Below are 24733 nucleotides of genomic sequence, written 5' to 3'. Positions count from 1 at the left end.
GTTAGTACCATTTTTGGCTCATCCTTTTTTTCCTCCATGCACTCAGTAAAAAGACTTTTTTTTTTTTTTCAGTTCTTAGTGTTAAAGACTGTTGAATTTGGTTACATCATCCCTGAAGGCTAAGCATAGCTGAAATGGATTGTAAATTATTGAAGTTAGCCCTCTGAGATCATTCTACAACATTCCGTCCAACCATCTTTCCATTTAAGAATTATAAGACCTAATATTTTCCCTTAAGAAGTTGACAGTATACTGGGGGCTTATTACACAGACACATATAGCTCTTAATCTGTGATTGACTGCCTCTCCTGCTAGACTGTAAGCTCTGAGAAGAACCGGGTCAGTCCTGTCCATTACTGTATCCCTCATGCCCAACACAGTGCCTAGCACATAGTAGATGCTCAATAAATGAATGCGTCAGCAGGAAATGATCAAGGAATGGGGCTGGTAGGCTCGCAGCCTGTGCGGGGGGGCAGTGTGTGGATCAGCAGTGGGGCTGCTGGAGAGTAGAGGGGCTTAGTCACTGGAAAAAGTGATGGCCAGAGCCAGGATGTGGAATTTGGACTTTATTTTCTAGGTTGGGAAAGACATTAATGGGTCTTAAGCAAGAGAGTGAGATGATAAAGTAGGGTCTTTCTCTTTCATACATTCATTGAGTCATTCATTCCATTCAATATAATTATCAAGTATCTTCTCTATGCAAGGCACTATACAAAATGCTGAAATACAAAGAACAGAAATAAGATGGAGTCATATCCTCAGAGAGCTCGCCATCTGGTAGGGAGAGAGATAGGTAAACAGATGATTATCATGTGTAAATTTTATGCTAGAGATTCACACAGAATACTCCAGGGTGGCCTTATGGATGAGGGAACGTTAGAGCTGAATCTCGAAGGACTCATACAAATTAGGTGAAGAGAGGGTGGGAAGGGTGTTGCTGGCAGGGAGAGAGAGGAGAGAGCATGTGATGCTTGGGAATAACTGCACACGGTTGAGGAGAGCTGGTGCTTTGCGTGGGAGGCCGGGGGAGGAGAGGAAGATGCTGCTGAAAGGTAGGCAGCAGCCGGAACAGAAAGGGCTGTGAAGAGGGTCCTGGACTTTATCCTCGAAGAAATGAGGGAGGGAGATGCTCAGATTCGTGCTGATGCAGAGAATGGATTGGAGAGGGACGAGGTGGGCGGCAGGGAGACCAGCCAGGCAGTTGCTGTTCTTATCCAGGAGAGAGATCATGAAGGACTGAATTAAAGTAGTGTCTGGGGTGGGCGACAGTGATAGCTAGTGTTTATCGAGCACTTGCTGGATGCCAGAACTGTTCTGCACACACGCGTTAACTCACTTAGCCTTCTAGCCACCCTCTGGGATAGAAACCATCATTGTTCCCATTTTACAGACGAGGAAATGAGGCACAGGGTCACCATCTAGGGCGTGCGTATTTGTACTCAGGCTGGGGGAGCAGTTTTGGGTGGAGGTGTGGGGCAGGGGAAGAGGATGCGTTCAGTTTAGACTTTTGATTTGAGAAGCCCACGGGACTCCGAGGGGAGGCATTTGGCAGTACCTGGAGTCCTGCGTTGGGGGGTCAGGAAAGCGATCTGGGGCTGGGGGTAGTGCTTTGAAAGTCATGGTAAAGGGTGAGCTCAATTAAGGAAATTGCAGAATGGGACAAGCGAAAGCCAGCATCCTGGGACGCCCATCATCTCAGGGGTGAACAGAGAAGGAAGTGCTTATGAAGATGACTCAGGAGGAGCAGAAAGAGAGGTGGGAAGAAAACCAGCCCAGAGTGGGGAGAAGAGGGTCTCAGGGAGGGCGTGGCCAACAGCCCACATGCTGCTGGGAAGCCAGGTGGGATGAAGTGAGGAATGTCCTTACTGACAAAGATTGGGTTTGGCCACAGAGATTTCATGGGCCACCTTGATGACAAAGAGTTTCCGTGGGATGCTAGAGGTGGGCCGGGAAGGGAAAGGGAGGTGAGGAAGTAGAGAGAAGCAAGTCTAGACACCTCTTTGGAGACTCTTTTAGGGAGGGAAGGAGGAGGAGAGGCTGCGAGGCAGAGAGCAGGCGAAATAGAGTGACTTTACCTCTTTCTAAGACGTAAGCATTTTTTTAAACATATTTATATATTTTTTAACATATTTACAATTTATTGTATAATTGCTTTACAATGGTTGCGTTAGTTTCTGTTTTATAACAAAGTGAATCAGCTATACATGTACACACATCCCCATGTCTTAAGCATGTTTTATTGACTTTGAGATTTCCCCCAACAGAGCTGAGCACATTTGCTCATCCTGGCCAAGCAACACCTCTTTTAAGGACCCTTCTCCTTCCTGCTCTATGCCCTGTCAACCCCTCCACCTTGACAAAAACAAACTCTCCTTGTGTAGGAAGAAAAGGTGAAAACCTGACTCTTGGCAAAACCATCCGGGGATCTGAAGATCTTTCTCCCTTCGAGGAGGAGTGGCAACACGTGAGGAAGTAGCTAAGCTAGTAGATGCTTAATTGATTCTTATTTTCATCTATGTGTGGGGAACACTATTCCCTGTTGAGCACGGAGGTGTGGCCACACAGCAGGCTATCCTGCCTCCTGGTGCCTCCCCAGCGCTTTCTGGAGCAGAACTGGATGCTACCATGTTTGTGCGGCTCCAGCTTTGACATTTTGGAAGTTGCTGAAGGCATGTGGAACAAATTCTCTCCCCTGCCTTGAAAAACACAACTGGGCAAGCCTCCATTTTTAATGGGGCCCGTGAAGCATATTAAGGACCATGGATCTAGCTGTCAGATGGACAGATGAGTCTTCTCTTTTGAAAGGTACTTAGGAAGTTGTATTTGGAGGAGCTGTCAAAAGCATTTGGGGGCATCCCACCCAACATCTGGGCCTTTTTAATTTGGGGGTAGAGGCGGGTGTACTGTTTCTCATTGTGAGCCATGGTGGGACTCCCTCCAAATGTTGGAGATGCGGCCAACCTACGCTGATGGTAAAGGCTTAGGCTTCTGTAGGAGCCGACCGTGCCCACGCTGCCTGCCAGTGACCTAACTGGGGCCAGTGGGACGCAAACATTTGTGTTTGCCTTGTGTATCTACAGCCCCAAAGAGTCTAGCAAGCAGCTGATTGATGCAGGGTGTGGTGTGACCGTGGGCATTCTCATGGTACTCTGCATACAGCCCAAGTGAGGAACCAACACACGGTCCAGGTTGCGGAATCGGAACCCTTCTCATTCCCAATGGCTCCAGACTGGTAGTAGAAGGGCTTCTTGGTGAGAATGGGGTATATCTGGGTAGTGATTAGCAACTCTGGTTCCCCAAGGCATTTCTGAGACCCTCGAATATAAACGCAGGGCCATGTTTCCCCGAAAACTTTCTGAACAATGAGGCTGGTGGCCAACCGACTGCCCAGGGTCTGCAGAGTCATTCTCAGTCCCGCCAAGAAGTATGGGCAGGGCGGTTGAATAAAGATTTGATGGACACATTGGATAAACATTTAGAAATCAAGACTCACCGCCAGGCCCTTTGAGGAGGAAGTGGGAGATGATGAAAATTTTCTTATATCAAATCATGACAGGAAGTCCCATCAGGATTAGCAATCGCCTTCAGTGAGGGGCAAAGAATCTGGCGACATCAACGTAGACGATGTTATGCTCTTACTACATGAATGTCCTAGATTTTCTCTTTCACATATATTCGCTCACTCATTTAATTCTCCCCACGGTCCAGAGTTCGGTGAGGACCTTCCCATCTGTTCCATCCACTCTCATGCACACAGATGGCTACCAGATCTCTGCCTCCAGCCCTGACCTCTTTCGTGAGCTTTTGCTTTGATTAGGATCTCTAAGTGTGCAGCCAGCAATGATACAGATACCATCACCCACCACAGGCTGGCTCCACAGCCTCAGGGAGGAGCAGGGCCCCCAGGGCAGATTTTAAAGGGAGTTTTGGCAGGCGGGGGCGGGGGGGGGGGGGAGAGCACTGGAGCGCAGCATCTGAGTGGTCTTTGGGCCCAGAGTGCAGATCTGAGTTAGTATATAGTTTGTTCTTTCAATCCTGCACATGTACTGAGCTCATATCTAAGCAAGGCACGGGGGATAGAGAATCCGAGAGACACCATCCTTGCTCTCAGGGAGCTCCCAGCCTAACTGAGTCAAGGGCTGATTGATGGGGGCTAAGGAAGACAGTTCGTAAGAGGAAGGCATAGGGGCAGCGATGCACAAGGGGAGGTCAATTCTGCAAGGAGAGTTTTACATCTCTTAGGAGTGGGATAAAATTGCTGAGAAGCCTGCTTGATTCTGTGAGCGCTCCAAGGCGGGACCAGGTCTCCCTCATCTTCGTCTTCCCAGCAAAGCAGGTGCTCAGTGAATATTTGCTGAAGGAATAAATGAATGTATAAGGTGTTATATGGCGCGACTACCTGCTCCTTGGGGGGTGGCAGGACAGGATGGAGAAGGTCTTCTTAGAGGCTGTGCTCTTTGAGCAGTAGCTAGAAATAGGACTAGGCCTTTGCCAGGTAGGTAAGACCAGGAAGGGATGCTGGGCAGAAGGAACAGTGGGGGCAAGTGCACAGAGGCAGGCATCAGAGAGCATGGTGTGTTTGGTGGATGGGTCTCTGACACTGGGATGCAGGGGGCAGGTTGGTCAACCATGGGCAGTTGATGAGGCTGGAGAGGTGGGCAGGGGCCAGGCTGAACAGGACCTCGGACGCCAGTCTAAGAGGTTGGGCTTTTGCGAATTACAGGAAACCCAGGAATTTAAGGGTTTTAAGTAGGGCAGCCATGTGGCTGCCATGTGTGTGGCCTGGGGAAGGGGCACGACCAAGGAGCACAGACAGAGCCTCTCTTCTAAAGTTTTAGGGCGGCTACATACCCCAACCCCTGCTTCTCACTAGTAGGAACCCAGGTTCTGCCTCTCAGACCAGGGGAGGGGGGTTTATCTCACATGTCCTTGCCACCATGGACCTTAACAGCACCCCACGCCAGCTGGCATGAAGGAGGGAGTCCGCAGGTGGCAGAGCAGGTGCAAAACTGCTATCGCCCAAACTTCCAGGTGGTTCCCGTGTGCTTGAGTGACCCCCAGGCTGCTAACGCTGGAGGCCCTTCGAGGTCATCTAACCCAGCCCTTCCATTCTATGGATGGGAACACTGAGGCCCAGGGACGGGGGCAACCTGTCCAAGTTCTCATGGCGCAGTCAGGACTAGAATCCAGGCCTGTGGGCTCCCTGTCTGGTTTTCTCTCCCCAGATAGATCTGTGCTCATAGCCGAGTCCTGCAGTTCCCTTAGCTCGGCGACCTGAAGCAAGTGACTTGGCAGTTTTGTCATCTGGAACGTGGCATAACAATATCCCCCTTTTGGGGTTGTTGTGGGGAATAAATGAAATAATGCAGGTCAAGTGTCTCTGCAGCTTAACGCCTGGCGGGGAGTGTGCGCTCAGGTAGGAGGAACTGTTCTCTCCCTCCGTGTTCTGTTTCTGCTCTCAGCGTGTTATCCCACTGCCTGTCTCTGGTGGTGGGGGTCCTGGGATGGTGCAGGGGCTCCTGCAACAGCTGAGCCAGGGGGGCACTTCTCAGATTGTCCAAGGAAGGCAGGGGCATACCTTGGCTTATTTGGGTTTAGGGCAAATACAGATGGAAAAAAGCATTCTTTGGTCTGGGTTACAGCCCAATGGTGTGTTCTTTTGGATGACAAAGTAAAGTGAAAAATATTGAGAGAAGTGCGTGTGTAATTTTGCACGGGTGGGATGACTTTACCAGGCAAAAGGACTTTCCCATTTACAAAGGGATTCATGGCAGGAGTCCTGTAAGTTCCCAGTTCCTCTCAGGGCTTTCACTCAGGAGTCAATTTCCCTAGCATGATTCACACCAAGTTTCTAGGAAAGGGCCTTCTGGCCCCCCAAATAGTCTTGTCATCTCTGGCCTTCTTTCAAGATTCCCTTGAGCTTTGAGCTGAAGCAGCAGAATCTTGGAATGGGAACAGTGTAGCCGCTATAGGTTGTAAGACCACGGTGACTTTATGTGCCATTGAGAAAGAAAAAACATCTCCAGTCGTAACGGACGCGCAGCAAGCCCCAATTTCAGAAATGTGAAAAAAATTTGCATCTTAGAATCAATGTTTGAGAACCAGGGTCAGCTGGGTAGGTTAGTCCTAATGGCAGAGTTGAGAATATACCAACGGGGGCCAATCCCCAAATCATACATGACTTAAGATTATTTAACGGTTATTTTTCCTATGTGAAAGAAACCACTAATACGTAGGTTCCCTGAGGACAGACACTGGGTCTGTTTCGCTCACCACCGTATCCCTATCGCTTCACCCATAGTAGGTGTTCAACAAATATTTGCTCAACAAGTAAATAAAACAAAGCCGCCTTATAAGACACGTGGCGAAACCAGACAAGAAAACAAATCATTCAGAATTCCCCCACTGCGGGTACTTTGCCTTATTTCCTTCCAGTCTTATTTCCTATGAATATGCTCTTTTATATACGTGTAAACACAATGTATTTTTAGATTTAGCTCCAGGATGTGTCTTTGTATTTCTCTATTAATATGAATGAAGTGATGAAATGAGATGGTGTGGAAATGCTTTGAAGACTGTAAAATGTTTAACCAAATATCTTATTATTACTTATAATAACCATAGCAATGCTAATACGAATGAGGCTGATTTTCTGAAAATATACTTCAAAGCCAACACTGAATTTGTCCTCTGAAGCTGGGAATATGTTCTGTCCCTGACCGCCACGGGGAGTCCCTCTGTTTCATGTTGGGAAGAGAAAGAGACTTAAGGGTTCTGAGAAGTTATCAGCTCCAGATTCCCACCAGGCCCAGAAATTTCTTTGGTGTCGGTAAGGGGGGTCAGTGTGGAGTGGGGAGGACAGAGCACATCTCTCAGGCCAACGACACAGGAGCCTACAGAGAGCTTCCTTCTTTCCAACCTTCGCTAGCGGTGAGATGGAGTTACCCTGTGGGTTTCAAGGAAGGCTGTTCACTTCCTCTGCATGGTAATAGCAGTGTGGACACCAGAGAGGTGTCAGTACAGGTAAGTCATGCAGGATCAGAGTGGTGGTTACTTTCAACAAAACACAAAATCAGATTCGCATCGGAAAACTAGCCCCAAACTCACCATTAGATAGTCAAAGAATTCATGGACACACTTATTAGTCTAACCCATGCCTGGTTCTTCGAAGGGAGGTAGATTGACTCACATCACACACAAAAGGCAGGACTAGCCAGGCTCCTCTGTGCCCTGTTCTCCATGAGGCCTCAACCTTGGCCTACAAAGACTTGGAAAAACACTAACGTAGTTTCCTTCTTTCTTTCCTTTTCTTCCTTCCTTCCTTCCTTCCTTCTTTCTTTCTTGTCATTAGCCCTTCATTTTCATTGAAATGGATAGTTTAGATGAAGAACAGAACTAGAATAGTGTTAACAATCGACTTCTGAAAACTCACATTTGTATAAAGGAAATAAAAGAGGCCAACAGAATTCCAGAAAAGGTGCGGCCTGTATTACTGCACTTGGATGAAGTATGCTGTTCAGGGTAGCATAATACTACTTAGGCCACACAAGCCCAGGAGCAGGAGACAAACAGAGGGCAGAACTCCAGGTAGTATTTATTCTGGATTCTCCAGTGAGCTCAAGAATATTTAGTATTTTTGAAACATTCAGCTAAAGCTCTTTACGAAAATGACCGTGTCTTCAACACGTTTTTCCGCTAACGCAGTTTCTCACAGCTCAAAGGCAAATCCCTGGGATGACCCTAGCCCCCTTAAAGTCCCCGCCTAAGAACTCAAGACTGCCAAAAGAACTTAACTGTTTGTTTGTTCCTGCCGAGACCAAAAGGTAGGGCCCCTGTCTCCCTGTCTCTGCAGGAGGAGAGAAGCCTAACTGTGATGGGGTCCTATTAGCAAACTTGGATGGGTTCCACATGCACTGACCCCCACCCCCTGACTTCCAGCTTTTTGTAATGCTTCATCTCCCTGACTCTGCTCAGGCACCCTCTATCCCCCCAACCCTCCCCCTCATTTTCCCTTTAAAACGCCAAGTGCCTTCTGCAAAAATCGAAGTTGAGTTCAGTTCAGGCTGAACCCTCTTCCCTACTGCAATAGTATATATTACTGATTAAACCTGTCCTTGCTGCTTTGTTTATCTGACAGTACTCGAAGGAAGGCTCGCTGCTACAGCCAGGCTAATAGCTTGGGCTCCGGGCTCTCTGCACACCTTGACCTGCTAGTCTGCGCTCATGCTTCCTGATTCAAATCCTCAGCCTTGAACTTGGCTCTGTGCTGTCTGCTTCATGCCCGCCCTCTTTGTCCTCTAGGATGAAGTTTTCTGGTCGTTCCACCAGGCTCCCACCTTGCACACTCGTGAATACTCCACTTCTGCCTACACTGCCTGCCTCTATCTCTGAGCCGCTTAGTTGCCGGGCCAACCTCCCAGCCTCCTCTACCCCAGTCTCAGAGCCACCATCCCACCTGCTACATGTTGCAGTGGAGGCTGACCTTGATATTTAGCAACGGCCCAGGCATTAAGTACAGGGAATAGTTCGTGAGGCCTGCGCCACCAACGTTTTCCCAGCTCGCTTAGAGAGTTAAAACCAGTTTCCGATACAGAAGATCGCTTTATAAAATGGCTAAGGAATCACTGATCAGTACTGGATGAGAGACGATTTGGGTCAAATTGTAAAAACAAGCGGAGCTGCTAAGTAACGTGTGCATCTCTTTGCTGACTGCTGCTCCCGTTCTCCGGGGTCTCCTCTCCTCACACCCTAGAGCGGGGCTCCCTGTCACTCATTCACCTCATTCTTTGCTCCAGGCCTCCCAGGGCACGTTGTCTTGGGCGACCTGGTTTAGGACTCCCTCAGAGTCGTAGGCTCTCCAGCTTTTATTCTAGGCAAACCAGGAGATCAGAGAAAAAACGCATCCCCATGTCTCTCTGCAGTCCTGTTTGGAGGCTTCCTCCCCACTGAGAATTTACAAAGGTCTCTCTTTGAGGTGTGGAAGCCGTGTCACATCTGTGCCAATCCTCACTCCACGGACGCACAGAGTTGACGTAGAAGTCCCGGCTGGCTGGGAGGGTCCCTCCTCTGGTGCTAAATCAGAGAGCAGACAGGAACCCATGAAGAGGCTTCCCTCCACTTAAACTCTGTTACAAGAGAGTGATGCTCTATCCCTGTTCCTTTTTGCAGGCCACCTGGCTTTGTATCACCACAGTGATGAAACACACCAAACCCTGATGCGCAATTTCCCTCGGCAGCCACTGGACTCCCACCCGACCCGCACAAAGATTTTTTTCCCAGAATGTTTTGGGAAAAAAAACCCCAACCAGTTGAGTGAAAAAGCAAATAAGCTGGGTTTCCCTCATGCCCAATTGCAGAAACCGACAGGCGGTACAGGAGAATTGGATTACAGAGGTTAGCCTGATACATTTCTCCAATTTCAGGGTGAGTCTCTTTACTGAGCCCAGCCCTGCTCCTGCCTCCTGGGTGGATTCAGAGCCTTCCAGGAGTGGGAATCCCATTTCTCCTCCTCACGTGGCGGGTGGCCGGGAGAGAACAAGGACCGCTGATCCAGAGAGCCCTGGGGACTTACCCTCTGCTCCTGTGTGGCCACGAAAGTCTGGAACCCTGGTGCCACCCCAAAGCCTAGCTCTTGGATGAAAGGCGGCTCAGACTGACTGTGGATCTGAACCTTCACGCCTGCTTCAAACGTCGTTTCCTCTGAAAGAACAAAGATGGACAGAGCCATGGGTCAATGATAACAGATGCTCATGGAGTCCTGGGACTGAAAAGCTCAAAAGGATGCTGGAAAGGCCCCACGGTAGGCAGAATCATGGCCCCCCAGAGATGTGCACATCCTCGTCCCTGGAAACTGTGGCTGTGTTACCTTACATTGGTGAAAGGGATGCTGCAGATGTAACTAAGGACTTTGAGGTGGGGAGATTGTCCTTGGTCATCCAGGTGGCCCAATGTGATCACAAGGGTCCTTACAAGAGGGAAGCGGGAGGATCAGAGTCAGAGAGATGTGGAAAAATCTATGCTGCTGGCTTTGAAGATGGAGGAAGGATCCGTAAGCCCAGGGATGCAGGCAGCTTCCAGAAGCTAGAAAAGGCAAGGGAATGGATTTCCCCTAGAGCCTCTAGAAGGAATGCAGCCCTGCTGACACCTTAAAATACATTTTTGACTTCTGGCTTCCAGAGCTGTAAGATAATAAATTCATGTTGTTTGATGCCTCTAAGGTTGTGGCAATCTGTTAGAGTAGCGATCAGAAACGAATTCAGGTCAGCTAGGTCAACCAACTTTTTGCTTCAATCTGCAAAACTACAGAATGGGATTATGAAGTGAGTTAAGCACCTATTCTCTTTATTTACTAACTTCTCTACTGGGCCATGAGCTGAGGCGAGGAGATCAGGAGAAGGAAAACACGATGATACAGCAGTTGAAATAAAAATACGGGGCCACGGGGCTTCCCTGGTGGCGCAGTGGTTGAGAGTCCGCCTGCCGATGCAGCAGGGGACACGGGTTCGTGCCCCGGTCCGGGAAGATCCCACATGCCGTGAAGCGGCTGGGCCCGTGAGCCATGGCCGCTGAGCCTGCGCGTCCGGAGCCTGTGCTCTGCAACGGGAGAGGCCACAGCAGTGAGAGGCCCGCATACCGCAAAAACAATAAAAACCACGGGGATTTCCTGTAAGCCCCTTGGAGCTGCAGGAGATGGGAAACTAGAAGAGAAGCTTCTCCCCTTTTGTTCTTTGGCAGGAGAAACGGCCCTCGGCAGTGAGCGGGGGAGGGACAGCAGAAAGGGATGGGATGGCAGAGCCTGGCTCATCCTATATGTTGGTGCTCATAATTGGCGGGAAGTGCACCTATGGGATCTATCAGCCTTTCCTGGGTCTCCTTCTCTTATTCTTTGCAAACAGCTTGAAGCATGAGTTTTCCAAAATGCAAATCTGAGTCACTTATAAGGAGCCCAATCTCCTTCACCTGCCCCCGTTCCAGCCTTGCTCTGGGCAGCCCTCTGCTTTGTGGCACTATGTGTTCCAACCCACCAGGGCCGCCAGATTGGTTGTTACTGATCCCTGCTCTACACGGAGCACATGCATCTCCTTCTGCCTGGAATGTCTTTATTTATTTATTTTTGCGGTACGCGGGCCTCTCACTATCGCGGCCTCTCCTGTTGCGGAGCACAGGCTCCGGACGCGCAGGCTCAGCGGCCATGGCTCACGGGCCCAGCCGCTCCGCGGCACATGGGATCTTCCCGGACCGGGGCACGAACCCATGTCCCCGGCATCGGCAGGCGGACTCTCAACCACTGCGCCACCAGGGAAGCCCCTGGAATGTCTTTTGCTTGGTCCACCTGACCATCTCCCTCCTCATCACTGAAGATTCAGCCCCCAGCCCCAGCCCAGAGCCACTCCTTCTCCTGCCTGGTTGTGTCTCACATACGCCTGGTAAAGCCTCTGCCACACCACGTCATAATCCTTTATCTCACTGTCTTTTCCACAAGGCTGAGCATCGTTGAGGCCAAGTTCAGGGCTTTCTCTCTGGATCTCAAAGGCCCTGCACACGGCTGGGCATCTTGCGGGCACCTAGGGAACGCCTGTTGCATGAACGAGTGAGAGACTTGTGACTCCAACCTTTACTTGCTTATTCATGGGCAAGGCCAACCTAGAAACCACATCAAGGAGTATTCTGAAACTAGAGAATAGGGAGAGGATGGGTAAATGCAGAAATCAGGGAGGATAAGAGGGGATGGAGGTCAGAGGTCAAGGAGGGGGAGTGCGTCAGCCCCAGGGCCATAGCGTAGGGAGAGCCTGGGGAAACGCTCTAAAGCTGGCACAGAAGAGAAGGCGAGGAGGGAAGGGCCGGAGCCAGGCAGTGAATGCGCAGGACCCGGGGCAGCCTGGGGGCCTGTGACCGAGGCAGGGCGAGGCGTCCAGAGCTGGGTGAGAATTCCAAGGTCGGGGGCACAGGCCAAGGTTGAGTAGGCAGACAGGGACCAGAGGAAGAATAGGCAGGGCTCTCACAATCTACACGAGGAATCCAGTGGCTGAAGTGAGGTTCAGGCAAAAGAGAGCCTCAGCCAGGAATCCTTTCATACACATCTCCGTGGAGCAGTAGAGAATCCCGTGAAACCCACGAACACCTCCCCCTTTCCTCCAGCAGAGTCAAGTCTTCCGCCATCTCTTTACCCAGATGGCTCCGCGCAAACTCTTGCCCCTACGTCCCTGCGTGCCTGTGGATTTGTGTCCATCTCTCCCATGGATGGCGGATGCCTCAGGAGAGGAGAGTGCTTCTTGCTCAGTCCGGTGCCCATTGCCCAGCCTGGGGCTTGGCCCACAGGCACATCAGGGAGGGGGCCGAGGGAGAGGGAGGATGGGGGAGATGAAGAAGGCTGAGTGGCCAGCTTTCAGTGGCTGTGTGTTCTAAGGTCTGCCCAAGAGAGGGGTTGAGGAGAGGCCAAGGAGCCCAAAGAACAGGCTTTGATGGGGGAGAAGTGAACACACAGTGATACTGGGATACAGGGATGTCCATGCTTGGATGAATGAAAAGCACATTCAGTGAGCTGTAGCGGGTGGGAGAGGAGAGATGCCAAAACGCGTTTTCCAGAGCTAGTGAGGCTGTGTGCCTGCGATATAAGGGAGCTTAAGAAACCTTAGAGCCAGTAGGACAGGTACCTGTGGTTACAGGGAGAAATGAGAAACGAGGCCTTGGTGTCAGAAGTGCTGTGAGTAATGGGCAAAGAGGACAGCCAGGCATGCCTGTGTCAGTGAGAGCTGCCCAAGGCTACTCAGACTGGGTTGGGGTTCAGATGGGGAGTTTATTCAAGAAGCAGCAGGGGCTGGAGCAGAGTAAATTCCTAAAGTATTCTCATATCATTACAAACATGGATGGGCATGCAAGCTGATGGGCAGAGTCAGAAGAGACACGAATAAGGTTTCTGCCCTCTTCAGGATAATGCTGTCTAGAGGAACCTTCTACCAAGATGGAATGTTCTAGAATCCTTGCTATCCAACCTGGTACTCTCAGCCACATGAAATGTGACTCTTGCAGGTGAGGAACTGAATTTAGAATTTAATTAATTAATGCCCCCCAACTTTACTGATGCATAATTGACAAACAAAATTGTATGGTATTTAAAGTGCCCAGTGGGATGATTTGATGTAGGTATACATTGTGAAAGGATTCCCCCTATCAGGTTAATTCACATATCCATCACTTCACATATTACTTTTCTGGCCTCCTTTATTTATCTATTTTTTATCCAATTGAATTTTAATTAATTAAACTTAAAATTAAGTAGCCACATGTGGCTGGTGACCCCCTTACTGGGCAGTGCAGTTGTAGAATGTCACCTGTGAGCAGATCCCAGCCCTCTCGGAGCAGTAGGGGTAACAAGGGCTTGAGCACCCCGCTTTCCTAGGCAGGTGCCCCTGTGGGGTCTCTTGTCCAGAAGCAGGAGATCTGGGTGGGGTTCCGAGCAGTAGAGCTGTGCCTATTTGCAGTCATGATTGTAGTCCCAGATCCTCCCTGACCCTGCTTCTCCCAAAGCACCCCTTATTCTCTCATCTCCAGGTAGTTCCTCTTCCTTCACAGAACTGCCCTCAGCTCCCCTCTATGGAGTAATTCTCCAGTTTGATAGTGAATAACAGCCTCCCTCCAGTCCCTGCCCTGTACCCACCCTCGGCTCCTGCCTTTCCTGGACACGGCACACTATCAGTGCAAATACGAAGACACACTTTAAGAAATGAAGTGATCAGGCATAGGCCGTTAGAGCCAAAGGCTCCGCCCACGTACCTCCAACGGTCTCAGACTAGAATGCACGTTGACATCACATATGGAGCTCTGCGTGACCATTCCCGGGATCCACTCCCTAGCAATTCTGATTCTGTCCCTCTGGGGTGAAGCCCAGGAAACTTGCAGGCCCAGGGATTCTGATACAAATTATCTGAGGCCAAACACATTTGGGCAGCAGTGATCTAGTCCAGAGAGGGGAATTGACTTGCCCAAGGTCACACAGCAAGTCAAGAGCAGAGCAGGGGCCAAGAGCCAGGTCTCCTGACTTGCAATTCGTCACTCTTCCTCCCCCACTAGGGGTGTGGTTTATTTCACGTGAGCAGATGTCCTGGTTCATAGCCCTGGGGTTCTGAGTGGATGCTGGAGAAAGGGAATATCTCTTTCATTGTCATATCCCCTAAAGCCCCTAGCGTGGTGCCTGGAACAGAGCAGAGCTCAATAACTACTTGTTGAATGAAACAAATTGAGTGAGGGAGTGTCCTCTGCTGAGCTGACTGTTCCCCGCCCTTTGACCAGCTGTGAGTCTGCCAGGGTCTGGCTGGACCCTAGGAAACACCAGCACCACATGTCACCCAGTGACGGGCTTGCTCCCATGTTGCACAAGGCAGAAGGTCTCATTCACCGACATGCAGCTGGGCTGCACAGAAAACAGCAGCAACAGCAGCAACAATAACAATAACAAGAACTCAGACCACCCATACAATGTTTGGGTTCAAACTGAAAATGTGGGGCATCTCGTTAAAAATGTATTGAGAAACTCAAGACAGCAGTGGTAGAGCATTAAACCAAGAGTGTGACCCTCCTGAGCCTGTGTGACTGCAGTGGTCACACAACCGGGAAGCCAGCCCCGATGATAACCCCCGTTGGTGCTGGACAGAATTGTTCACATCTTCCTATTCCTCTCACCACCGAAAGATTCAACACTGAGTCGCTTCAAAGAGTGCAGGCCCCCAGTGCAGTGAAGGATTTGTTTACATATCACGAACACCAGGATTCAAAGCCCCAGAGAGAGAGAGCACAGAGAAAGGCGAAGTTACGACACACACACAGCGTTAGGAGCTCTTGTTAATTGGGACCGAGCTGAAACCCTGACGGCGTAACATGAAAGATGATGTTGAATCAGGAGGAGGGCGGTAAAGAGACTTCAACCTGCAGAAGCCAGAGTCTCCTTTTTAGGAGCAGGGCCACGGCCGGCACCAGGTGAAGTCTACCTGTGGAGAATTTTCTGTGCCTGCAGAAAGGATTGGGAAGCTCTGCTGGGCGGGGGAGTCGGCGGGGGGGGGGGGGGGGCGGGGAGCCACGGGCAGAATGCATAATGGGGCAGGGAAAGTACATCCCAATAAAAGCTTACAGTTTTAATCTTTGCAAATTACAGGAAGCATGCAGAGGCAATAAACACTGAAGAGGAGGCAAAGAAAATCTGGAGGAATTTTCTAGGCTAAGGTAGGGATGTGCTGGTACAAGGCAATCTCGGGTTGGAGGAAACTGTCTTTGTAACAGTGGCTGGGATAGGTAGCTTGAGAGGAGAGGGTGGGAGGGAGGCCAGCCATGCGGTGAGATGCGTCTCAGGGCAGGATGGCTCTGTTCGTCCCCTACCCATCCTGTCCGCTCTGCTCTCTGCCCTGGGAGCTGCACTTGTATGAAGTGTACTGTTGGGCTCCCTTGCCCTCTAGCTGCTGGTTGGCTGCAGCCAATGGTGGGCCCAGGTAGGAAACTGGGGGAGAGGGGAGAGTCAGGCTGGGATATTCAGTCTCTCAATTCTATTTGCTGGGTCCCTGTGCGTTAGCTGCGTGCCACCTTGGAAGGGCACAACTCTGGCTCGGGGCCTGGAGGGAGCGCTCCATTCTGATATGGGCTCTTTCTCCCTTTCCCAGGCATGGCAATGGCTCTCTCTGCTACCAGGCTCAGGATACTGCCCCATCAGTACTGCCTTCCCTAAGCCTTGCCCGTACCACCTTTGTGACTAGCCCTTCATCAATCGTCCCTTGTATTACCCCGTCTGCGGGTGCTGTTGATTTCTTGCTTGGATCCTGATGGCAGAGTCCCCAGAGGGCATCTACTACCTTACTTCTGAGAGGCAGTAGGAGGCCTCTCTGCCTCACTCTCCATGGAAGGGCAGCCGTTGGTTGGAGCCTCTTGGGAATGGGGACCTCACTACCTGCAAGGGTAGCCCTTGGTTTCCAGAGTTCATCCTTGCACTGAGTTGACAACTGCCTGCTTTTAGATTTTACTTGTTTCTAGCTCTACCCCTTCTTCCAGGATCTGAAGATATGACCACCAGAGCCTTCTTATTTTCATGCTAACCTTCCCCAGCAGAGCTGACCCCAGCGCATCTTCATCTCTGAAGGCCTCACTAGCTGAGGCGCACTCAGGGATGTACATGGCCTGCCCAGGCTTCTGTGGGGAGGGGCCCGGGACCCTCTGCCCCCTCCCCCCAGGAGAGCCAATTGCCCTGCATGGCTTATGGAGCTCTGGGGGCTCCCACCTCCCACACTGGGGCCAGGATGGGCGGGGCTTATGCCCAGAGACGGAGCACCCCTTTCTCAAAGGAGTGAACCAGGCATTCTGAGTCAGTGGACGTGTCGGCCCCTTGTACTCGGGGGGTCAGAACCAGAGAGCGCCTAGGACAGTTGGTTAGACGCTTGGGGCTCTGGGGTCAGGCAGGGTGAGGTCACTTCCAGCTCTGTGACCTTTGGCAAGTTATTTCATCAATTGGAGCCTCATTTTTCTGCAAAATATGCAGAATAGGTTTGAACATGCTAATGGATGAAGCCTGCGTTCTCTCATCTCAGAGATCAAGGGAAAGCTCACTGAATGTCTGACAGTGACAATGACGGGGACCACGGTCCTAGCCCTTGAGAGCCCTGGCATTTCTACCAGGCTGACTACAAATGCAGTTTGGGTGGCCCATGACAGGTGCCATTGTGGTCCCTCATGCTCTCCTGGTTGCACAGAGAAATCCATGGCATGAGTCCAAGGAGGCCCCAGGTGGGGCCCTGGAAAGAAGAACAGGGAAGTATATAAAAGAAAACATTGGCTCTGAGATCACAGAGAGCTGGATTTGACTCCCAGCCCTACCCCTTAATAGCTGTGTGACCTCAGGCAAGTCATCTTGCCTCTCTGAGCCTTGCAAAGGATGGCTGATCTCTCAGGTTACTTTTAGCTCTAAAATTCTACGAGCTGGGGATCACGCACAAGTCTCCAACCTCACTGCATCTCATTTTAATTTCCTGAAAAACAGATTAAAAAAATTAGACGTGGCCGTTCAGCACTTACATCAAGTCAGAAAAGGTTGATTTTTCTAAAGACGGCACAAAGAATCCGCAAATTGTTGCCTAAAAATGGACGAGGCATCTCTTGTCCTCCCTCTCTGCCCTGCTCCACACAGACAGGCCCAGTTAAGCAGCATCCTAGGTGAGAAGACCCGAACCCAGCACGGAGATGGCAACCCTCACGCTTGACTGCTCCTGGGTGACATTCTGAGGTGAGCTGGGCTTCTGGAGGAAGAAAGATCAACGCTGTGTCCCCTGCTGGATGGGATGCAATTATATCTGTTCAGGGCGACAGCCTGAGGTAGCAAAGTGTTCTCACCAATGGCTCATGACCCAGGAGAGGTTATCAAGCGGCCACAAAAGTTGGGTGAAGGCTGCAAATCCCAGCCCCCTCTGGCAGAGCCTCAAACACACTAGCATTTTAAAGACCCTATAACCTGCTACCCTCTGTTGAACCGAGTGTTATCCAAAGCAACCTTTTTTTCCTTTTCTTTTTCTTCATTTTTAAGGAACACTAGCTCTTGGCAGAAAGAACCAAGGACCAAATCAGAAGCTATGGAATCCTGTCCTAGTTCCAGTACTTAAACATGAGATGGTAGGAAAGTCACTCAGCATCTCGGAGACTTGCTTTACCACATCTGTTAAGCGGGTTCATCTGTTCAATGATTAGCAGTGCCCTGTCTACATCACAAGAGTGTGTGAGGGTCAAAGGACAGTATGCAGGCGATGTGCTTTCTATACTGGAGAGTAATGTGCCCATGTTGGCGCAGGAGATAGTTAACGTTAGGTCTTGGTTATGCAACAGGGAAGTGTGGTCACACTAAACGCACTTCTATGAAACAAAACGTTTACAAAACATACATTAGTGAAGGCACTGAGTGTGCAGTTGGGTCTAGGCTCATTACACAAAGATTTATTCCAAGGATCCTTTAAATAATGAGTTTCCCTAGTTCATTCAGGCTCAGAGATTATAAATTACTTGCTAAGAGAGCTGATAAGTCTGGGTGGGCAACCGACGTGCAGGAGAAAAGTGCCATGTCTCCGAAACTATACGGGAAGTTGGTGGATGATCAAGATTCTATTGATAAAAACTGTTGACACACACTGACAGCAGAACTTTGGTATAAGCAGATTGCTGAACAGATCCTGTGTGTAGATTGTGATGTCTACAGAATTCAAACTCATTCAAAGCATTACTGAATTCATAGCAACTTCCTGATATTGAATATTTTTTCAATAAATGAAAGTGGAAAGCATGAGAGCATTCATGTGGGGGTGATGTCTGAGAAACATTTTGATGTTAAAAAGTCATCCTCGTATTTCCAAAGGGTGGGAAACAGTGGTCTAGATCAGAGCTTCTCATACTTGAATGTGAGTCACTGGGGATCCTGTTACCAGGCAGATTCGGTGTGGAGTCTGAGGTTTTGCATTTCTGATGAGCTCCCAGGGGAATGCCAATGCTGCTGGCGGGAGGACCACACTTTGGGTGGCAGGACTCACAGGAGAACATCTATGCTGGAACAGAGCATACTGGGCCTGTGGTTATCTGGCCTCTGCCTACCTCTCCAGCCCGAGGTCTCACCCTTGGATCCAGCCACCCCAGGACACCTGGGCCTGTCCTTGGCCTTTACTCCCAATTCCCTCCCCCTGGCATCTCACCTCCCTATGACCCACACCCTCCTCTGACTCCCATACACTGCCCAGCTACCTGGCAAACAGGCCTGAGAGTAGGCCCGATGGTCATATCCTCTGTGAGCCACCTACCTCCCCCACTCCAAAGATATCTTTTTCCCCCTTCCAGAACTGATTATCCCCTCCTTTGCACGCCAGCTTTCCTCTATCCTTCATAGCGCTTGATGACATATAATTGTTTACACGTCTCCCAAGCAGACGGCAAATGCCTGCCATTCCTTAAGGCACTTAACGTGAGAGCTATTGGATCAATGAATTTCCATCTCGCACATAAAAGGAGGCCTCGAGATGGTTCCTAGATCGTGAACACTTTGAAAACCTGGACTGGGCCTTACATCTGTATCCCTGAGTGCCTGGCACATAGTAGGTACTCTTTGCAATTTATTGGATAGGAAGGCGTGAGCTCTGAGGCGGGGCTGTTTCATCCACCTCCTAGATGGTCCCGTCAGACCACTGCCTACTGGGCCGGGAGTTTTAACCGAAGCACATATATTTTCTGCACAGCACTTTGCATGTGCTTTAAGCAGGTTTTCTCAGAATGACAGAAGTCAGGCTGCTTCTGGCGAATTCATGGATGCCTGCCTCCAGCGGTGCTTCTGGCTTATGGCATCATTTCTCCAGATTCCTTGGCACCTGCGGAGACCACCTCTCCAGTATGAAGGCCCACTCTAACAGTGAGCTCAGAATCGCAGCCAGCCGCACACAGCATGTTCCTGTGCTCCAGACTTGCAGAATTCAGTCCAGAGCCGGCACTTCTCCCTCTGGGGAGGTCCTCGGTACCGGGCACTAGGACAAGAGTCTTTCCTGGAAGCAGAGGTGTTGGGGAAACCATGGCAACCAACCGCATCCCTCTTGCTGTGTCCCATTTGTGATGGGGGCTGGGAACCGTGCTACCCTTGAGAGCTGCTTAGACCTTCCAGCTACGTGGAAATTTTCTGATCATTTTTTAATTTAATTTTAATTTTTATCAAAGCAATACATGTACATCATTTAAAAAGCCAGTTGGTACTGCTCTACCTCTCCCCACCCCCCGAGTCCCACTCATCGGAGGAGGCTACCACTCTCAATGGTTTGAGCTGTTTCTTCCGGTACTGACTTTCATATTTTCACGGACATCAATTGCTCGACAGTTATTTCTTGGCTTTTAAAATTTTTATATATTACCTACTGAATTTCTACCATGGGAGCTAAGGGTGTAGGTTTCTTGTATGAAGTATCCTAGCATATTCCCTTGCCTTTCACCCTCCTATATAGGCTTAGGTGATATTTTGATTAAGTCAGTATCCAGCTTTTGCATAATTATGACTATGTGAGTATTGCCCACACCCCAGCCTTATCGTGTATAACGTTTTCGATCTCCTCCTTGTGAAACTATTTTGTTTTTCCTATTTTTTTCCTTTTTGTTTTGTTTGGCTTGTACCTATAGCAGAAATGGAAAAAAAAAAAAGGTCAAACTCATAGAAAGATCAGAAAAGCATTTGCCAGGACTGGGAGTGGGGGAAATGGAGAGGTTAGTGAAAGTGTACAAACTTTCAGTTATAAGATCAGTAAGTTCGCATGGCACAGGGAGATCAGCTCAGTGCTTTGTGTCCACCTAGAGGGATGGGGTAGGGCGGGTGGGAGGGAGGGAGACGCAAGAGGGAAGAGATATGGGGACACATGTATATGTATAGCTGATTCACTTTGTTATACAGCAGAAACTAACACACCATTGTAAAGCAATTATGCTCCAATAAAGATGTTAAAAAAAAAAAAAGACCGGGCTTCCCTGGAGGTGCAGTGGTTGAGAGTCCGCCTACTGATGCAGGGGACATGGGTTCGTGCCCTGGTCCGGGAGGATCCCACATGCCGCAGAGCGGCTGGGCCCGTGAGCCGTGGCCGCTGAGCCTGCGCGTCCGGAGCCTATGCTCCGCAACGGGAGAGGCCACAACAGTGAGAGGCCCGCGTACCGCAAAAAAAAAAAAAAAAAAAAAAAAAAAAAAAAAAAAAATCAATAAGGTGAGAGGATTTAATGTAAAACACGGTGACTATAGTTGATAACACTGTAGCATATAATTGAAATTTGCTGAGAGTAGAACTTAAATGCTATCATGTATATGTATATATAGGAATATATTTTATATATATATATATATATAAATATATTTGAAACCAAATTCTACCCTCATACTTCATATGTAGGTTGCTGGATATAGAGCTCTATCTTAGACAAGAAAGATTCCCACCCCACCTTGGTCCCTGCCCCAAATGTGAAGGCATTCTGCCATTGTCTTCTGGCTTCAACTACCCCTGTGGAGAAGTCTATTCTGATTCTAGATCCTAGGTATGTGACTGTTTTTTTTCCTCTCTAAAACCTTTTAAAAGGTTTTCTTTATCTCTATGAGGCCGAATTTCACAAGGATGCATCTTGGTCTGGTTCTTTTGCCACTTATTACAGGACTTAGTGAATTCTTTTAATATGGAAAATCATGTGGGTCAGTTGGGAATTTTTCTTATTTTATTTCTTTGGCAACATCCTCTTCTCCACTCTCTCACTTTTGTTATTCTAGAACTCCTAGTTGTAGGATGTTGGGCTTTCTGGATTTCTCCTCTCATGTTCATATTTTTTTCTCTCCCATCTTCCATCTCTTTGTCTTTTTGTTTTACTTTTCAGGCGATTTCCTAAATTCCAAAGCTTCTGTGGGTTTAAAAAAATGGTTGCAATAATATTTTTAATTTCCAGGATTTTTTTTTAAAAAACTTTTTCTTTGAATGTTACTTTTTAATAGCATCCTATTTTAATAGCTGGTGTTTATGAATGCATTATTCATATTATCTCTTATCTCTTGAGAATTTTAATTAAAACAGTTTGATGTTTCCTTCTGCTTCCTACACTTATTTTTTATTTATCAAACACATACATAGTGCTTAATATTATTCAGGCACTTTTCTAAGTATTTCAAAAATATTAACTCATTTCGATCTTCCTAACAACCTTGAAGAGTAGATAATAATATTATTTTCATTTTAGAGGTGATGGAACTGAGGCTCAGAGAGGTTAAGTAACTTGTCGAAGGTCACATAGCTAGTAAGTTGTATAGCTGGATTTGAACCCGGGCTCTAGAGCTTTTTGCCATTAACCATTATCTCTATTTCCTCAAAGTTTCTTTTTTGTTTGTATGGTTTTGGTTCCTTTCCTGTTAGTGGCTCCCCTCAAATGCTTGGCTTGTTGACTCTCCATTCATAGTTAAGAGGTACTTATTAGTTTTTAAAAATTTATTTATTTATTTTTGGCTGCATTGGGTCTTTGTTGCTGTGCGCGGGTTTTCTCTAGCTGTGGAGAGCCGGGGTTACTCTTCGTTGTGGTGCACGGGCTTCTCATTGCAGTGGCTCCTCTTGTTACGGGGCACGAGCTCTAGGTGCACGGGCTTCAGTAGTTGTGACGCATGGGCTTAGTTGCTCCACCGCAGGTGGGATCTTCCTGGACCAGGGCTCAAACCTGTGTCCCCTGCATTTGTAGGTGGATTCTTAATCACTGCGCCACCAGGGAAGCCCAACTGGTACTTCGAGCCTGGACAGTCTTCCTTGTGTGTGGGAAGACTTACCAGGGGACTTCACCCTCGGGTGATCTAACTAGGTTTGTGTGGGGACTCCTGACTGTCATTCTCTGCGAATCTTTTCTATTGAGCTTGTCAGTGTCTCCAGGAAGGGATTCCCCAGATCTCTGGTTGGGGGTGGGCGAGGTAGATTAGTCTGGCTGGGGAGTCTCACTCCTCAGTAAGCAGAATTTCAGCTTATCTCCCTGTTTTCTGTACAGCACCTTACCCATGCCCTCAGCTTTGCCTGGTCTCCCCCAGCCCAGAGCCTGTCTATTTCAATCTTATCTTTTGCTGGGGCGCAGAGAGATATTTGGCTGCTTTGGGCCATGGGAGGATATCTGGGGGACTTAACAGCTCCTTTTACAGACTTTTAACTAATCCTCCTAGTTTTACCTGCACCTCTCAACCCTGTCGTCAACAGTATGTGATGCCTCCAACCCCTCATACTTTCTGGGAGGAGGGGGGCATCTATGGTGAGAATCGTTTGACTTTAATTGGTTTCCCTGTGCAGAGCCTGATCCTTCAGCCTTGTCTGCTCAGTCAGTTACCATCTGCTCTCCATTTTCCAAAAACTTGCTGACATCTACTACTGTCTTCTCACCCATCTTCTTCGTCCTCGTGGGTTTATACTCTTAAAAAAAAAATCCTTGTTGCAATTTAGGGGAAGTTTGGGGAGGGAGCCTCCACACATACTTATGTTCATTCCACTGTGTCTGACCAGAAATCTACACTGTCAATTTCCCTGAAGCTTTGGAGCTCAGCGGGCACCTCATGGACTCCTTTCACTATGCCAGGAGAAGGGGGAGGGATGTAGAGCTGGTCTCTGGGATGTACACAACCATAGGACCAATGGGTGCTTTTCATTCCCAATAACATCGGTTGCCCATTCAGTGGTTTTCAAGCTGGGCTCCTTGGAGTCCTAGGGTTCCTCCAGGAATGTCTCAGGGTCGGCCACAGTGAGTATGGAGAAATCAAACTGGGGGCCCCGTCTCCAGCTGGACCAGAGCAGCTCTACCTTTATCTGCTTTATATATCGGAGCTGTGCTAAAGCTTTTGTTCAGTACAAGGATACTGCGATGGAAAAAAAAAAAAGAGGAAAAAATAGAAAAGGAGAACAGCAACAGACCTATCATTATATGCCATTCTGTCTCCAAAGATGTCACTGGAACTTTTTTTTTCTGAGCTATTTTCATGGCAGGGCCTTTACAATCACATTTTGAACATTAAAGGAATATAGTGGAAGGAGAATCGCTTTTGGGTCCATATGTGGGATTTCAGCTTTGGTTCAACCACTTAGTGAAGTGTGTGTTCTTGGGGAGATTCCCCCAAGGGGAACACACAAGCCCAGCTTCTCTGGGCTCCAGTTTCTTTATTTTTCAGTGGGGATAACACCTCGTTAGCAGGGTCACTTGGAGGATTCATGGGATAGAATGTTCACGGCACATAGTAGCTACTCATTAATATTAGTTTCTTCCTCAGCCTGGCCCCATCAGTGTGCAAAACACAGCAATTTTTTTCTCTCTCTCAACAGATATGTCAAAAAATATTTATTGCCCTGGTATGTGTCAGTGAGCCAGACAGTCCAAGATCCCTATCTCTTGGAGCATGTGTTTCAATAGAGGAGGATGGTATACTCGAAGGTGACACACGACATGGAACAAAGGACAAGCAGAACAGATAAGGAGGGGTAAGGAGTGGGGCGGGGGTACAATCTTCAGTAGGGTAGTCAGGGTAGGTGATGTCTGAGCAAAGACTCAATGGAGGTGAAGCAATAAGCCATGTGGGTCCGAGCAGGGAATTCTAGGCAGAAGGAAAGGAGAATGCAGATGCTTGAAGGTAAGCTTTCCTGGAGGGTACAAGGAGTTCCAGGGAAGCCAGAGTCGTTACTGCCAAGCGAACAAGGGGACAGGGTAAAGGGGATGAGGCTGGGGAGATAATATAAGGCAAGACATTGACCTCTATTAGAGCACTGACTCTCAAAATAATTGCTCAAAAATATAATGTCAAATTCATTTTCTCGCAATATTAGAACTTGGGGACCTCACGGCGGAGTTTACTTGATTACAAAGCGTATTCTACATCAGGGTGAATGAAGGATATAAACTCTGAACCTGTCTATTTAGAATGCAAGCTCATTAGAGGGCTCCCTGCACACCAATTCTGGTTCTCTCAGATGTAACCCATCCCCACCCTCGCCCCTCTTTCCCCAGCAGGGCCATTCTTGGGACAGTCTCGGGAACCCAGCTCCCTCAGGGCTCCCATGTCCTTCCATGAACACACTCCTGCGCACTGATTGGTCCAGAGGTGGGCACCTGACTGGCTGGACCAATGAGTCCCTTCCCTGTTTTTTTTTTTTTGTTGTTGTTGTTGTCGTTCTTTTTTAATAGGATATCAGTGAGAGAACCAGAATGGTCTCTC

The 24733-nt window shown here is 48.8% G+C and overlaps 1 protein-coding gene across 2 annotated transcripts in view; it reads right to left on the bottom strand.

The window, feature by feature from the left end:
• ASIC2 (acid sensing ion channel subunit 2) overlaps positions 1-24733 on the bottom strand; it is a 1018908-nt gene that overhangs the window by 52421 nt on the left and 941754 nt on the right. For both annotated transcript variants that reach the window (XM_059998040.1, XM_059998039.1), the window contains exon 3: positions 9572-9699. In XM_059998040.1, coding sequence (XP_059854023.1) covers positions 9572-9699 — 128 coding nt within the window. The remainder of the gene's footprint in view (positions 1-9571; positions 9700-24733) is intronic.

This window comes from Delphinus delphis, chromosome 19, assembly GCF_949987515.2.
Source record: "Delphinus delphis chromosome 19, mDelDel1.2, whole genome shotgun sequence".
Classification (NCBI taxonomy): domain Eukaryota; kingdom Metazoa; phylum Chordata; class Mammalia; order Artiodactyla; family Delphinidae; genus Delphinus; species Delphinus delphis.
Note: the sequence above shows the minus strand (reverse complement) of the source record. Positions and strands in the feature narration are given on the sequence as shown.